General features: G+C 42.0%; 1 protein-coding gene across 1 annotated transcript in view; it reads left to right on the top strand.

Annotated features, from left to right (window-relative positions):
- The window catches only part of sdk2b (sidekick cell adhesion molecule 2b), a 297,955-nt gene that overhangs the window by 193,556 nt on the left and 87,177 nt on the right, over positions 1-17,222 (top strand). Inside the window, exon 2 of the mRNA XM_080480850.1 lies at positions 15,978-16,137. Within this exon, the coding sequence (XP_080336976.1) occupies positions 15,978-16,137 (160 nt within the window). The remainder of the gene's footprint in view (positions 1-15,977; positions 16,138-17,222) is intronic.

Genomic DNA, 17,222 nt, shown 5'->3' with positions numbered 1-17,222 from the left:
CCGGCCCACTGAAGATGAAATTGAGCTGTTTGTGGTCCATAAACTAAAATGTGTTTGGCACCACTGCTCTACAATAAAAGATCATTACCATAACTCCTAGAACATAATTGTTCACTACAGCCACTATCAATTATACAGTTAGTATAGATATCACACAAATTCGCTCTTAAAATCCAAAATACTAAAATTCACAAACCTGGTACATTTCCAAACAACACAAATGATGTATAAAGCAATAAACGACTCACTTCTTACAAATGTTCAAAACTTCTGGGGAAACTTCAAAACTTCAAACCCCATCTGTGTTTTTCTTTTTTTTTTTTTTTTAACACAGATGGGGTTTATAACTGAAGAGGGGATTTATAGTTTAAACACTGTAGATTTCGCACAACACTAAAGTCACTTTGTCTTTCTGTATGTGGAGTGAGATTGTGGAATGGGGGAAATATATATAATAAAAAAAAATAATAATAATATAATAATATAATAATATATATATATATATATATATATATATATATATATATATATATATATATATATATATATATATATATAAATTTCTACTGGGGCATAGAATGACTGATTGTTGAGGTGGAGAAGAGGGCTTCATCCTTCTCCTTTTCGGATATGTTGGGGCATTGTTTGTTTATTTATTTATTTATTTATTTATTTATTTATTTATTTATTTATTTATTTATATTTACTTTGCTCTGTTGTGTTTGCTTTGTGCAGTTGTTGTTGTTGTTGTTGTTTTGAATCATTTCATTTGTGCCCACATGTCTGAAATACACTTTTCAATTCAATGTAGTCACCAGCGTTGTTTACTTTCTACAATGTGGAGAAAAGATTCGATTTGGACAGGAAAATAGTGTCGCATTTGAAACGTTTAATACAAAGCAACTCATTATCAGCGGAAGATTACTGAGCTGTGCATTGATGAGGATTTGGCTTTCATTGATATGAATGCAGGTGCATAAAACTAATGTGACGTTAAAGCGAAAATGTCACGGTATATTGTTGAAAGGGACTGAGTCGTAAACCCGGTGAGAGGCATTTTTTTTTCAGAGCAGCCAGAAGTTCATCTGCCAACTGACTCCCAGATATCAACCAGAGAGGTTGACGGGAAAACAGTTATTGTTGGGATTTGCTTTCTCCTAATTCAGTCGGGGTTGAACTGGCAGATTCTCTCAACTCAGGAGAGCGAAAAAGAAAAAAAAAAAAGAAAAATGTTGACGTTGTAAAAGAAAGTTTTTAAAAACCGACAGAGCAGTGTGAATAAAGGGCAGGTGAAGTTTCATCTGCGAGGGGTATTGAAAAATAATTTTTTTTTTTTTCCCCAAACAGAATCTCTGTTAGGTGTTTTTTCTTGTTTAATATTGAATGCTTTGGATTACAAAAAAAAGGAACGATGGAGTGTATCAAGACCATATTTCATTGCGAAGGCATTTGCGTCCCACTGTGAACCAACTTTCAAGCGGCATGCTTTGTTTCTATTCTTTACCGTTTTTTTTTTAATAGATTTCTGAAGAAATAATACCTATACAGGTGGCTCCCATTCTCTATAGAGCACAGTCAATCACAGAATTAGGTGTTATCTTTATATGAAAAGTACATATATACATTATAAAAGGGCAGGGGCATCTTTCCAACTGTTGCAATATAGAGTTAGAAATTTAAAAAAAAAAATAAAAAATGTGTTATTTACATTGAAAGAAAAATGACGCTGAAGATGGCATACTGTCACTTCCTCTCGGCTTCATGTGCACAATGCATATGCTTAAATGTCAACATTCCTCATATTTCTTCTGGTATTATCAAGCCACGCGCATCCATCTGGGAGTGGGAGGAAGATTTCATTGCCAAAGCAAAAGAGGTAAAAAAAAAAAAAAACAACGTTACAGTTAACTGTGATCAATGTAAAGCAGAAGCGCGCTGAACATTCTTCGAAAAGAAGCAGCCGTCGCCACATGTGGCAGAACCATTTAATCAAGTATGACGTGGGTTTTGTCTTCCGTTCAAATCGTCGCCAAAAATAGTCGCTCGCCTGATTAGAGGTTCTACGCGGCTTGAATTCCTGTTAAACTTGGGAACCGTCTGAAAGATCAAACAAGATTCATCCGTACAAAAAACCTGTGCGTGTTTTCTTGGTAACCCACCTAGACTTATATATCGCAGTTCTGGACTTCTGAGATCTTAGCGATTACTTTTCCAGCACAAGCGGGCCAGAAGTCAAAGCCATTCCTTTATTTCTCTCTGTTATCTCGACATCGGGAGACGCCAGAACAGAACAGTCCCACCAGAAGGTCGATTTATTAACTCTGCTGTTTTTTCTTTTGTTTGTTTTTTTACCCGCTGTGAGTCACCCACTGTGAACAACCACCCTTGTTAGGTTTCCTACCTGACCGATCAAACGCTTTAAGGACGTGTACTGTACGTGATTTACCAGAAAACCCTTAAAAACTTCAAATAAGACATATTCATGTTAATTATATTCCACCTGTTTGCGTCCATATAATACACTTTACTACAATTCTCCCATTTTTTCAGTTTTAACGGCAAATATACAGGAAAACTAGGAAAAATATTAGATGGGGGGGGAAAAAATGATTGAATGGAGAATATAGATTTTTCTGCTTGATGGATATCTTAACATGACAGATGTCTTATTCAGAAATGTAATCTGACATTAATCTGACATGTTACACAGTAGATAGAAACATTGTTTCGACCTTTAAGTTTATATATAAATAACCCCCCCCCCCACAATCCTTGGACTTTGCATCTGTTGGGAACAAATATTCAACTTCTCACTTGTGAAATTTTTATTTCAGGTGAACACACGTTTTAAAGATTTAATCTGGGCTTGATTAAGATTGAAGTTCAGCCTGTAGTGGCTGGAACTTGGTGCACTCAGTTTACAGAAAGTTTGTAGGAAATGAGTGACTGTCGGTGAACGTATTGTCCAGAGAGCTTGAAACTGTGTGTGTGTGTGTGTGTGTGTGTGTGTGTGTGTGTGTGTGTGTGTGTGTGTGTGTGTGCTTGTGTGACTCCATCTTTAGAATCGCTCTGCTCCTTCATCCCACTTTCATCTGTTTAGTGAGTCATTCTCTTTCTTTCATTCTTCCCTTTGACCCGGCTCAACATACAGTAGCTTGATCACTATTAATACTTAAATTATGAGCTATTAAATGGAAGCGTACATACTCTAAATAGCTGCCGAAAGCGTTAATTACGTCCTCAAGTACAGCACAGAGGACAAAACACAAAAGGAGCAAATACTGACCCTAACTGGAGTCCGAAAGGCTTTCATAATACCTTTTAAATGGACTCCTCTGTAAGTTTTGACCTGACTGCTAATTAAGTAATAAAAAAAGTACTTTTTTTGTTGTTGTTTTTTTTTTTTTTCATAATTTTGACAGAAGTTTAGGTTTGGCTTGACGTGTTGCAGCATTTAGTTATTTAAACACGAGCCTAAGGCTCGTTTTAATGTCTTCAATTAAAAAGTTAAAAGGTTTTGTTGTGTTGTGGCTGCCCGTTTCTAGGACATCTGTGCTCAGAGCTATTGAACACGGAAACAGGGAAAATGCGTCTTCTTGAAAAAACGCAACTTTTGGAAAATCCTCAGATTCTGCCTTCATGGAAACGGGGGGGGGGGGAAACACAGCTTTTTTTGAAATGCTACCACTGTGCTCATATGCACTACAGCTGTACTAAATAGTTCTCCTGCACACGCTCAGTAGATGGACAAAAACAAACACGGCAGCCTCCAGAGTGTCATGACTCCCCAGCCCATATTCTCTTTTATAGTTGACAGTCACAGTATTAACAATGTATAATATTAAAATGTCTGTGTACTCCCATTATTAATGTTTATGGCTTATTGTTATTTCCGTACGTGTGTCGTTTCAACAGCACCCACTAGTGGCCCAACAACGCAAAACTGTTCTCAAACAAAAACGATGAAATGTCATGTGACCGGGGCCTTAATTATGAATATAATATGTCATCCTGGTTGGTTAATGGATAATCTATCTGTTACGACGTATATTCGAACAGAGAAGCAGTGGGAGAAAAAAGAAAGTGTTGAATCACGTAATCGAGGTCTTATAGGCTTCTGTTTTGTATCTTCCAACACTTAAAATAACAGAAATGAGCTCGGTGGAGGGTAATCCGAGTTGGACAAAACCTACTGTGAGAAAACACCGTAGGAGGCCAAAGAACAATGTATAGCATAAAGCACGAAGGAGCTAATTGGCTTGCCGAGGAGTGAAAACATGGCCATTATTTACACATGAACTAATCCAATCATACTTTATTAATCCCCTCGACAAAATCCTTTTTCCCCATCCAATATCTACGCTGTAGAGGTGCGGCCACATCACGGCGCTCAGAGGAACTGATGGGGGTCAGCCACAGCTACAGGATTCGAACCTGCAAACTCTGGAAAACGTGCAGCATGTGCCTGTGTTTGTCACGGGGGGGGGGGGTTCTCCTTGTTTATATGTACGTGGCTTTGTCTCAGTGTGACGAGCGTAAAGCTGCCAACAGAGACGGGGATGAGATGGATGAGGTGGGCGACGTGCACATGCATGCAGCGGAGACCCGCAGCTTACTGTGTGTGTGTGTGTGTGTGTGTGTGTGTGTGTGTGTGTGTGTGTGTGTAGAAGAAAGCAAAAAAAAAAAAAAAAAAAAGATCACCAGTGAGAATCCGCCTGCTGTTTGCATTAAAGCCGGCACGGCGGTATACAAATGCAGAAATTGCTGGGCAACATCAGCATTTGTATGGATGCTGTATCTCTGCAAACAAGTGTACAATTACCGGAGACAAACAGCAAACACAGAGTATTAACGTGACAGTCGCTACCTCCAGTGAATGTCATGGGAGAGTCTAAAAGCAGATCACAGTTTTATTGAAGCAGAGAAACGCGATCAGAGAGGAACCCATGTTAAAATGACCTTCTTTTCTTTCTTTCTTTCGTTTTTTTTTCTCCACAAGTAGCTAGTATGTGGCAATAACAAAGGCTGACTAAAAATCCCACTCTGGTACATTAAAAGGCTTCTAACAAGGCAATGAAGTGGAATTGTTTCCTGCCACACTTCAGAGTGAACGAGCGCCGGATGGGAAGAGATGCCGGATAATGGCCTCTCCTTCAAACTACCTCAGTTATCAAACGCTCTGCGTATTGACCCGCACTAATCATCCCTGCTAAGTGGCAATTTAGACAATTATCCCCCAAATTTCTCTTTTAAAGCAAGTACACTCTCAAATATATTCGTAGAACAGAGCACAATGTGTCGACACTCATCTTGGGGACATTATTTTGAAAGAGTGTCCGAAAGTCTTTTTTTTTTTTTACCACGTTTATTTACAGGTGTTACTTTCAATTTTAATACGAACAGATGGTTCGTTTGGAGTAGTGACTCGAATTCAGGGCCTTTCGCAAACAGTGCAGATCAGGTGTGTGTGTGTATGTGTGTGTGTGTGTGTGTGTGTGTGTGTGTGTGTGTGTGTGTGTGTGTGTGTGTGTGTGTGTGTGTGTGTGTGTGTGTGTGTGTGTACACAAATGCATGATTGTGTGTTTTTTGTGTTTGTTAATATTTCAATAAAAGTGATACATTTCTCACTCCTTTTCGCCAAATGTGGAAAAAGTTTAAGGAACTATCGTCATCATCCTGATCACAGTTTAACCGTCATGTGATGCCGTATCGCCATGGCAACTAAACAACATGCGTACTGTCATCTGATAAGATTGCCATAGAGAGAGAGACGCTCCATTAATAACTGAAGGATAAATCTGTCGGTCTAAATAAATACCTCAACAATACATATAAGTTCAGCATGAGTGCCGAAGGAGCGTGGAGAGAAAACACACTATGAAACATGACAATAAACAGACTTGTCCACTACATTAATGACATTCTAGAAGAGAATGATGCAACCTGCTGGTCTGGACACTCTGCTCACACCAAAGTGATATTTTGCAGTATTTCATGTGAGAGTCTGTTCCGATTAAAAATGGGATGGAAATATCATGGCGGTGTCCCAGGCGGGTGTTGAAAGTGTGATTTTGGAGGCACGAGCAATATTCTGCTCAGTTTATTCGCACTTTGAGCCCGATGAGCACTCGCATGGGCAGCCCCGGCACCTGCATGAGGTGTATTGACGTGTGTTTGTGTGCGCGCGTGTGCGTGTGTGTGTGTGTGTGTGTGTGTGTGTGTGTGTGTGTGTGTGTGTGTGTGTGTGTGTGTGTGTGTGTGTGTGTGTGTGTGTGTGTGTTGTATCCAGTGAGTGAAAGAAAGACTTACCCCACCCCCCACCGCTGCCCCCTGTCTGTGACTCCCCTGCTGTAACCTGCACATACATTATTGAGAGGTGAAGAACATTGTTCCACATTGTTAATTTTTCATCAGGCTGTCAGTGGACCGCAGACACACCCCATCCTTAAGCCACGGGTTAGTCAGGTCACTGAGGCGTGTGTGTGTGTGTGTGTGTGTGTGTGTGTGTGTGTGTGTGTGTGTGTGTGTGTCTGTGTGTGTGTGTGTGTGTGTGTGTGTGTGTGCGCAGTCCTTTATTCGGTGTGACTGCTTGATTTCTTCGTATTGCAATAACATTGCCTGAGTCTCATACTTGCTTAAACCTAGAGATTCACCGATACCACTTTTTTAAAGGTGTACGTATGAGAACTAACCTTTAGCAACTTATCGAGTACCAAAACTAGTACTCATTAAATGCCATTAGGTCGAATTCATACTACTAAAACATGTGCTTTGCCGCGAACCACCTCCGCACAGCCTCTACGTCGATGCTCCGCACACTTTCAACAGCTTTACAGTCTACAGTTGGCATAGCGCAGGGCGTCGCCTTTATATGACGAACAAACCGAGCTCGCTCTTAATGAGTGCATCAGTCATACTTAAATCATGTGTAGCATTTAGCATCCCTGGTGTTTGAGGCCCTGAAACGCTTCAGCATTTAGCTTCTCGCCTAGTACAATATAGTATCAAAAAGTCAAGAATTTGGATGCTTTCTTTCCCATTTATATCCTTCATGCAAAAAGGGGGGCTTCAATCCAAAGACCCGATCAGGGAACAAGCGAAAAAGGTTATCCGAGATGCTTCATGCAGAATTTTTATCCATATGATCCTGACTGACACACGAGACGATTCTCAGCCTTACTGTGTCCCATAATGCAGGAATTGATTTGCCTCCATAAACATAATAGCATAATATGCTCAGTGTACTGTGCACCACACTGCTCCACTAAGGAGATTTTTTCTTTCTGGATCTTGTGGGAAATTAAACCAGCTTGCTCCTGAGTAAGCACACACACAAACCAACACGCACACACACACAAGTTAGTATGTAGATGAAACAGGCAGTCGCATAATCGTAACAGGAATATTATATATAACATGTAATAGCACACAATAAATCAGCTCTTTTTTTTTTTTTTTAGACTGTGTGATTATCTTTTTTTTTTTTCTTCTTTGTGTGTCGGCCTTTTCACGACTTTATCAGCTCGGTGTAGCTTTGAAAGTCATTACCGGAGCCGGTGGAAGTATTGCTGTGGGTTAAGTGATAAAGGTAAGCATGCAAGCTGAGAGCTTAGTCTGTCGCGGCTAAAGGTTAGCTCATAGATTTACGACCGCTATCCCTCTTTGCCCAGCGTGTTTAAAGAGGCAGACACTTTTAATATTTGAGCGGCCCTGATTGATTGTGGGCCGGGAAGCGCTTGTCCTTATCCGACGCTTGGTGAGAGCTGGACAAAAAAAGAAAAAAAGAGAAAACTGCTGAATATTCATGTGACGCATAAATGGAGATTTTTATTTATTTTTTTTCATGTGTGTGGGGTGTTATAATCGACTTCATTGAATTCTGTTAAATCTTTTGACATATCCAATATTCAACCAGTAGTTACTTTTCAGAAAGTTATCCCTCTAGAACTTAGTGAAGTGTCCTTACAATGTCATGATATATTGATATTTATCTATATTTGTAGTTCAGGAGCCACAATTTACATCTGGAGTCGGCCGGACCAGTAAAAAAGTGCCTTTTATAACCTTTAAATTCAAATTTTAACATTTCATTATTTGTTGTGATGCAGAGTCTGCGTGATGAAAATGTCTATATTTTCACAGAAGAAAAACCTACCAAATTCGAAAACAATCTCAACATAAATGCCAATTTTCATATACAAAATATAGTAAAATGCCCATTAAACTGTTGCATTGTGCATGTTTTTTACAAATTCACCTAGACAGCATAGCTTTGGGGCTGGTTTCATAGCAGCATCCCAGATATAGGTCTCAGTGTTATGTTGTGTCCTCTACTCGTAAGAAATTTGTTTAAAAATCAATGTTTTCCTCAAAATGTTCACCCTTTCCTTGGTGTTTTTAGCCCACAGGCCTTATGTTTGACACCCCTGTTATAACACAAAGGACATGTAAGTTGTCTTTTATAGCCAAAAACAGACGAATATAGTGAGTTTTTGGACTTGCCGAAGTAAAGTCGCGCGAGCAGAGCCGACCAGCTGGAGTAAAGATTCCGGCAAGATGGCCTTCTGGGAAATGCAGTGCCACCGGCAAAGGAAGGGGGCGGAGCACGAGCGGGAGGCACCACTGAGCAATGAATGGAGCAAAACAGGTCGACGGTAACACACTGGAGAAGTGCCAAAAGCTGTGGGCCTGAGCAAGACATGCCCGATTGAGCACATGTATGTGCATGATTGGATATATTATGTACGTGCGATGTACATTTGAGCCGAGCCGGGCTCAGCTGATTAGGTTGATGTAATTTGCTATTTATATGAATCTGCATCATGGAAATCAGGAGCTGGCCTGGGTTTGGGTGTCTCTGAGGGATGAGTAAAATATCAGTCAGCACACACACGTCTGCCAATTGTACAGTAACACATTCATATACATTACGTTTTGGAGCACTTCCCACGCATTTTCTCACATTTACACACACACAGACACACACACACACACACACACACACACATACAGTACTATTTACCCGCAGCAAGAGCTCTAGACCAGCGTGCTAAATAAAGACCGACAGTGGAACAGATTTTCACACCCAGCGGGACCATTGGCGGCTCAGTTAGACCACCAGGAAACTTCCATCCTCATCAACATCGCAAACACATTCTGACACCTGCCATCAAAGAATTGAAACAAACAAATGGCCGTTGTGTAGAAATAAGCAAATCACGCAGGAAACCACAAACGGTCCCGGAGCTCCAGACGCAGGTTCACCTTCGACGCAATGTGGGCTGGCCGCATTGACTGCCACTATTTCTGTGTGTGCGTGTGTGTGTGTGTGTGTGTGTGTGTGTGTGTGTGTGTGTGTGTGTGTGTGTGTGTGTGTGTGTGGGAGCCCCCCCCCCAGGCTACAGCTGAAATATGTATGCTGTGTCCGGTAGCGCCGGGCCCCGGAGGACGGGGCTACTTGGGAGGTTGGTCGTCTCGGCTCAGCTGCATTACCGCGGCCTTCTGGGATGCGAAGTGACTTCCCCGTTAAAACTCAGCTCTGTGTAGACCACTATGGGCACGCGACAGCTGAGAAAGTATGGCAATTGAAACACTCGCCAGCGCTTAAATATACTAAGAAGAACTTCTTTAGTCTGTTTTGTAGGAGTTTTGTATTTCAACGAAGACAAGGGAATAGCTTTCCCTGAAAAAGTACATGATCACAGATGAGATTAATTGGGCCAATGTTCAGCTTTCTTTAACTTCGGTTTAATGGTTCGTATTCTTTCTGCAAGAGTTTAAACAACCTTGTGTTTCAGAGTACAGGTGGGAACACACTTTGCCTGAGGTCACAGCTTGATTCAATGACATTTAAAAAAGGTCAGAATTGCACATCTGAATTAAGTCACATTGAGTTAAAACTGCAATTTTAAGGAAACTTAATCTGCTGGAGATACCTGATTAAACTGTAAGAAGTACTTTCTTTCATCCGTCCATCCGTCCATCCATCCATCCATCCGTCCATCCATCCAATGTGTGGACACCTGTGTAGTTTGTATTTCAAAGGGACTAAATTCCCATTTTGCCTCGAAACTACCAGCCATTACACCCCAGACGGCGTGGCGACAATTTAAAGCCTTGTTTTGACCTTTCATCATGAAGTTTGAGGAGAGAAATGGGCGATTTCTTCTTTTTTTTTTTTTTTTTTTTTGATTTTGTAGCTCTTGTTATTTCAGAAATAAATCCTCCAAGTTCTCCTCAATTATGGATTCTCAGCCTGGGGCAGGCATTTGTACCTGGCACTGTTCTCATTAATGAGAGAGCTGATTTAATTGACTGTGCCGCAGACTTGGTTGTGACACACTCACCCCCCACGTACACACTCACACCAAACGCAACCGCCGCTTGGAGCCCGAGCGAGGCCGTCACCCCAGACAGCGTCCTCTGGCATGAGCTGTGCTGGATGCAGATGAGGAACACGCACGCACGCACGCACGCACGCACGCATGCACTCCGTTGGTGGTTGTTGGGTTGGGTTCGTCTATGAAAGCATTTCATTGGCTGTCTGCATTTCATGTGCCGTTATATAACATGAACGATATTACCCGAGTATTCCAATTACATATATGTTTGGCTTCACCTCTAGAGGCTAGTATGTCTCTTAAAGTTCATTAAATTCTCAATTACGTCGGCTATCATCATGTCCTGAAACCCTCCCGAGTCTCCGCTTCAGAACATACCAACTACGTTTTACTCATTCACTTTGTTAAAATGAGAATAAATCAATTTCTTTAATATTTATGTATTTTATTTTATTTTGATATAAAAATAAATAAATAAAAAAAAAACTGTTGTGTTTTTTTTAGACGGAGCTCAGTATGAAAAATTCAACCTGTCATGCAAAATAACTGATGCAATTCCCTGTGTGGGTTTATTGAGTGCGTTCTGTTGGCAATGCCGGAGGGCGCCAAGCCGAGGAAGACCGCACGCCATCACGGAGATACAGCAGGAAGTGTGTGCTGCCGGTCACTTCATTCGCCTCACTGATAACCGTGAAGGGAAGCGCCACTGTTCTACTTCACGGCATGTGAATGTACATTTTGTTCAATGTTCCCTGCACTGCTGGAAAACCCTATTTTCTTAAAACTTTAGTTGGTAATTCCTTTGTCTCATGAGTGCAACATTAAAACATGTGCTTGTGGTAGTTTTCAGGTGTTTGCCCACAGTCTGAAAACATGGCTTTGAGGCTTGGAGGCTAATTGGCGACTCTAAAATGACCCAAAGGCATGGATATGTGTTCATGTCAACAAGTGGCGAATAGTGATCCCAGGAGAAGTGGGTATACACTCGATTTTCACCTTCTGTTAAAGCCCAAAACACTTTTTTTTTTTTTTTGAAACACATGCATGTTAGACCACTCTATTTAAAATTCAGCCATAATTGCTTCATCATGATCCCCCTCCTCTACTCTGCCTGCGATTGGCTCATCAACTCTCGTGCTGCACGGTAAACAAAGACATTAACCAATCAAACCAGTGAGTGCAGCGAGTATGAGCCAATCAGAAACAGAGTCGGGAGTCTTTGCTTATCATCCTCGAGGGGGGGGTATAGGCAATCTGGCACCTGCGTGATGCATCATGGGGGATTTGGAGGACGGTGTATGCAATGTTGATTGAAAAAACAAGTGGATTTACGTCGTACATCTACGTATAACTTGGACCTCAGTACTGATGTGAACTCTGTGTGTAACCGGCATATTTGTCGACCTGAAGTTGGACAAAGCAGAGATGAATATACAGTAGACGACGATTTGTTCGTCGCTAACCTCTGCCGAGTGGAAATTGTGCCGCGAACACGCCAGTGACAGCAAATTCAACTTTTGTTAAAAGTGTGATTTAGTTTCACAGATACTTTAGCCATCAAAACCACTTTAGTTGTTGTCAAAAAAAGTTTTGTATAGATCTGAGGTTTTTTTTTCCAAAGATTCCAACTAACGACCAATTTGAAAATAGCTTTGTTTACTTTACTTGGCTGTTTCATAGGGAACAACAACAAAAAGACAAAACGTGGGGAACTTTTAAGAAAAACAACAGATAAAGTGCACTGTCCGTGTAGCGTTTTAAACATTTCCGAGAATCTTTATTCAGCGCATGTGAAAACTAAGCCTATCAACCATAATCACTGTGAATCAAGAACAAATTGGCTTCTGTCCCGAGGTTTATTTCTGTATATATCTTAGCTTTCCTGCTTGTGCGTCTGTTTTTAGTGTACGTCTCGTTTTGGTCAGATTCAAATCCATTGTGACACAAACTTTTCATCAAGAAAATTAACTCTTGACTCAACAAAAAACTTAAAATTACGCGAATCAGTGTTGATTCCTTGAAGTAATTATCAGTGTAGGGACTTGTAGCCATAGTAAAATTTTTCCAGTATTTCCTGACCTTCATATAATATCCGATCATGAGATTATGATTGATTGAGGCCAAGATAATTGTCATGTTAATCATTAATAAAAAAATAATCCTGGCCTGCAGCCCTGAATTATTATGTCCCCAGAGTGTTGTTTTTTTTTCTCCCTAAAACTGCTTGTGCTGATCCCACTGTTTGATAGTGCTGATGAGCTCTCGTGGACTTCCTAACGAGGAGGGTCATTGGAGATATTCATCACTGATCAATGCATTCTGTGGCCTCACACACTCCTCTGGGTGGATGGCTATCTATGGGTGAGCCAAGTATGCACGCTTGCATTTTGTTTTGCATCCGGCCCTCCCGTCCCTCCCACTCCACTGTAATCCTGCCTGGCTCGCCCCCTCCGCTCTCACTCCCGCCCTCATCTGATTCCGCCTCTCACCTCATTCTGTTTTATCTCCTCATCGAAGATAAAAGCGGCGCGCACATCGCCAGGGAACAATTAGTCTCAGCCATCTCCGATCACTTTTGCATGTCTCAATCTCCCTCATTTTCAGCCTATCTTCCTCGGTGCCAGGCATAGCATTAACCCGCACTGCTTTGGGAGATGCCCGAGCACTTCAACTCCAAAGGCCGCTCAAAGGCTGTTTTCCATTTTATCTCTATTTTGCATCTGCTAAACCCTCTGTCTGCCATGCCGCTCTCTCATATCTCTTTTTTATTTTTTTCTCTTCCTTATATCACTTAACCTAAAGGTTCATTTTTCTTCTGGTTCATTGTGTATTCTCTCTCTGCGCCGACGGAGGCTTCACTTCACAGTGTGACTCTCTGATTAGCCGCTTCTCTGTTTTGACTCTGCTTTTCATGATTCCGCTGCGTGGAGGCTTTCTTCGTGTTTGACTGGCTTAAGGGATCCGATTTTAACAGAACACACTGCAGTCGGAATGGCAAGGGGCCCAATTTTCAAGTCAAAAACGGCGAGGTAGTAAATGTGAGCGAAAGCCGGGCGGATCAATACTGTGTGGTATTTTATTGAGTCTCTTTTGTCTTCTGGTATTTGGTATAAATATTTATCCTCGCTCGCTGGGCCACGCTCAGGTTATCACAAGTCAGAAATACCACCAAAGAGCTGGTGATAAATATGCATCAAGAAGGTGCAGGGGATTTATGAATATTCATCATCAACTTATTGAGATGTGTTTGCACTTTTTGAACCGCAAACAACTGCTATTTATTCATCTGCAACGCTTCTCATTGTGTGTATCTCCGTGTGCGGCACATGATTTATCTCTGCTCAGCCAAGGCAAAAGTATTTCCACTCATTAGCTGAGAAATCATTTCTGAGTTCTTTGACACCGCTTAATTGATTATCTCAGGTTGTTTCCTCATTTCTCTGGCCTCGCGTTGCTGCAGGATCAGCCGGTACATCTGTGGGAGTTAAACCACTGTTTAGAAGTATTTTCTTTTTTCTTCCCGTCAGGCACCAAGGCTTTTGCAGCGTACCTTTACATGTTTCGCCCGGATTCTCCCGTCCTCCCAAGAGAGCGGCGTGGGAGTTCTCGTGTAAATGAGGCCTCAGTCTTTGGCTTCTTATTTTGTCTGCATTCGTCACCTTATCGTTACTAAGGTGCGTTCACACCAGCACTGTTTGGTCCAAACCCGAGTTGTTTTCAGGGATTGGTTGCAGGTGTAGAATCATCAACTTGACAACACGGGGTCACCAGACAGGCACAGAGGATGTCTCTTAGAGAGCAGTACGTTTTGGGACGTGAACAAACAAAGTTAACAGCGCGAGTCCGAAGAAGTCGATACGGAGCGGAAAAGAAATGTTGAAAAACGTCTTGCGGGTAAACGTGGACTAGTGAGGAAGAAGTAGTGAGGAAGGTGCTCGTTGATATCTTCTCAGAAGGGAGACTGTAGATCGCCACTCGCCGGCTAATGGGGTATGAGTTCCGCTTTCGACCAATCAATGAGCCTGGTTTCTACTCTGTCAGGCTTTTCTTCCTCTCTGGTCAGTGTTCGTTTCGAGCGGTAGCGCCCCCGAATGAGCAGCTGATGTAATTGCGCGATGCTGTCCTTGCTGTCGTTTTGGTGAAACGTCTGGACAAGGCCCTTCCTTATAACCTACAATTGTTAAGACGTTTTGGGTTTAAGTGTGATAAAATGGCTTTTCCACTTTATCCCTTTGTTTCTTATCTTTTTGTCCTTTTATAATCGTCCCCACTCCTCTTCACTGTCAAAAACATCACTAATCGCATCCCGACTATACGAGAGTTCGATCCCACCTCCGACGAGCCGTCTCATGAAACGAAGTGACTGGAAGCCTCCGTCGTTCGTCCGACTCTTTGATGGAAAGTGAAACGCTTGTAAATCATCTTTGGTTCTTCACTCTGCTTTTACTTTCATCCCCGATTTTCCACCTCATTCTTTCACTCTTTCTCAGTCCACCTTCAGTGCGTGTGTCGAGGTGCGAAATATCAGCGCCATACATCATCCTGACAGTTTAATTTCAATGCCTGATTATCAGTCAATTTGATAATTATATTATCCAACCATCCAATTAATGTGCTCTATATTTACAATGATGGTGAGGTAAGCTCTCCGTTTTGTGCATCATTTGTTGAGGGTGAGATATTACAACCTGGAGGGACCTTGGCAGCTTCTCTGTGAGGCCTCCTGATTGAGATATAAATATCGTTGTGTGCGCATCACCCTGTGGAGAGGTTCTCGCCGGTCTTCCTCAATCCGTTCCTTCACACTCAACAGAGCGTGTTCAGGAGACACAGAAAGAGCGAAAGACAGGGCGAAACGGAGTGGAGGCGAACGAATGATGAAAGGATTTCATGCCTCCTCCTTGGCTTTACTCCTCTCCTGTCTGCTCCGTCTAGCTCGGAGGAAAGTGCCAATGAGTTACTGACACACAAATACGCCGAGCAGGAGAAGCAAGACCAATTCCTTTTGACGTGATGCCTGCGCTTTCTCTTTCCTGTTAGCCCGACGCCTCCGACACTCTCAAAGCAACTCAAAATCACGACTGTGCACCGCGCCGGGCCTGGAAGCTCCAAATGGGAGGCTTCTGGACGTTTTTGTTTTTTTTTTTCCCCATCTGCAGTGTGGCATCCTAATGTTTACATACCCATGATAATCAAATACAGTGGAATTGGATTTGTCCTCAATGTAATCCCACCATCTGAACACTTACATCTATTTGACTGCAACAGATTGTAAGCATGGGCTCCAATTGTTTTAATGTCTCAGTCGCTCCATTCAAAATGTTTTCAAGTCTCAATGTTTGCTTCTTATCTGTGCCCACCTTATCCGGATGGAAGTTAGATTCACACTAAATATATGATGCCGTTATTTCTAAAACTCCCACGATTTCTCGGAGATTCGCCTCTCTTGTGTTTTCATGTGCAAATGTTGTGCCTCCCGGACGCGGAATGTGGGATTTAAAACCGAGTGTCTGTTAATCAGATGCTGTTCAGGTGTTTTTTGTTTTTGTATTGTTTTGGTTTTTTTTCATTCTATTTGCCAGATTGGTTGAGAATCAAGATTTCCAAATGAATAAGTGAATTTATTTTCCTTTGCAGACGATGTGCCTCCTTACTTCAAGACGGAGCCGGTGCGCAGCCAGCTCCACCTGGAGCGAAACAGGCTGGTGCTGACCTGCATGGCGGAAGGAAGCTGGCCTCTGGAGTTCAAATGGATCCACAACAACACGGAGCTGACCCGCTTCTCACTGGAGTACAGGTGAGTCCCCCATAAAGCAGAGAAGAGATTCACTCCGGAGCGGCTCAAAACCGGGACATTTATTCAAAGTTATCGCTGCTGTGTGTGTGTGTGTGTGTGTGTGTGTGTGTGTGTGTGTGTGTGTGTGTGTGTGTGTGTGTGTGTGTGTGTGTGTGTGTGTGTGTGTGTGTGTGTGTGTGTGTGTGTGTGTGTGTGTGTGTGTGTGTGTGTGTGTGTGTGTGTGTGTGTGTGTGTGTGTGTGTGTGTGCAAATGTTTTCTGCATATTGGTCGTATTTCCTCCCTTTTGATGAAATATCCACGTTGCAAGAGTTGCAAGCTGCCCTCTAGTCATCCATTACTGTGAAATGGAACCAAACTTGGGAGCATTTGTGCCACTTTGTGTCATGTTTCTTGCTGGCTGCACTGGTGAATGATGTCGCCCCCCCCCCCCCCCCCCCCCCTCACATTAAAGACATATTTCACTCACACTGGAATCGATAAGGGAATCGTTGCCAAAATTGGCAAATGATTGCAGGGAACCGGTTCTTAATGCCCTTCCCTATTACAGAGCCATTGACAAGGATTACTTTTCAGTTTGTCTACTGTCTTGGACTGGTTTATATCAGACAAATATGACAATGGTAACGAGTGTAGTACTCGAGGGTGGTGTTCGTCTCGGCCACTTAAAGTCGTGGGCTCCAAGTGCACAACAACGTTCCAAGTTTACAACACCTAGTTTGTTTCAGTGTTTGTTTCACTGTTTCCAATCCAAACCAAAACAAAATTCTTTACACCAGATTTAGACATCTGCCTTCTAAACTATGACAAAGTGTGAGAAGAAAACCAAAACCGACCAAACAACAAAATATATGATATCACCAGATAATACAGCTCATATTATAGATCTATTCAGAAACTCATTTCACTATATGAGGATCTTCAGGGGTTCAGATAACATTGAATGAAATTTCCATAAGAATAATGGTAAAATTACTGTTTATATGTCTGTTTACACATTTCCTTTGTTATTATCCCCTGTATCCCATGTGCAATATAGTTCCCCATGCGTGTTTGTTAGACATGGCCGGTTTCATCTTGCGATGGA

The sequence above is a fragment of the Lipophrys pholis genome, assembly GCF_963383615.2.
Source record: "Lipophrys pholis genome assembly, chromosome: 1".
Taxonomy (NCBI): Eukaryota; Metazoa; Chordata; class Actinopteri; order Blenniiformes; family Blenniidae; genus Lipophrys; species Lipophrys pholis.
This window is presented reverse-complemented; position numbering and strand designations above follow the sequence as displayed.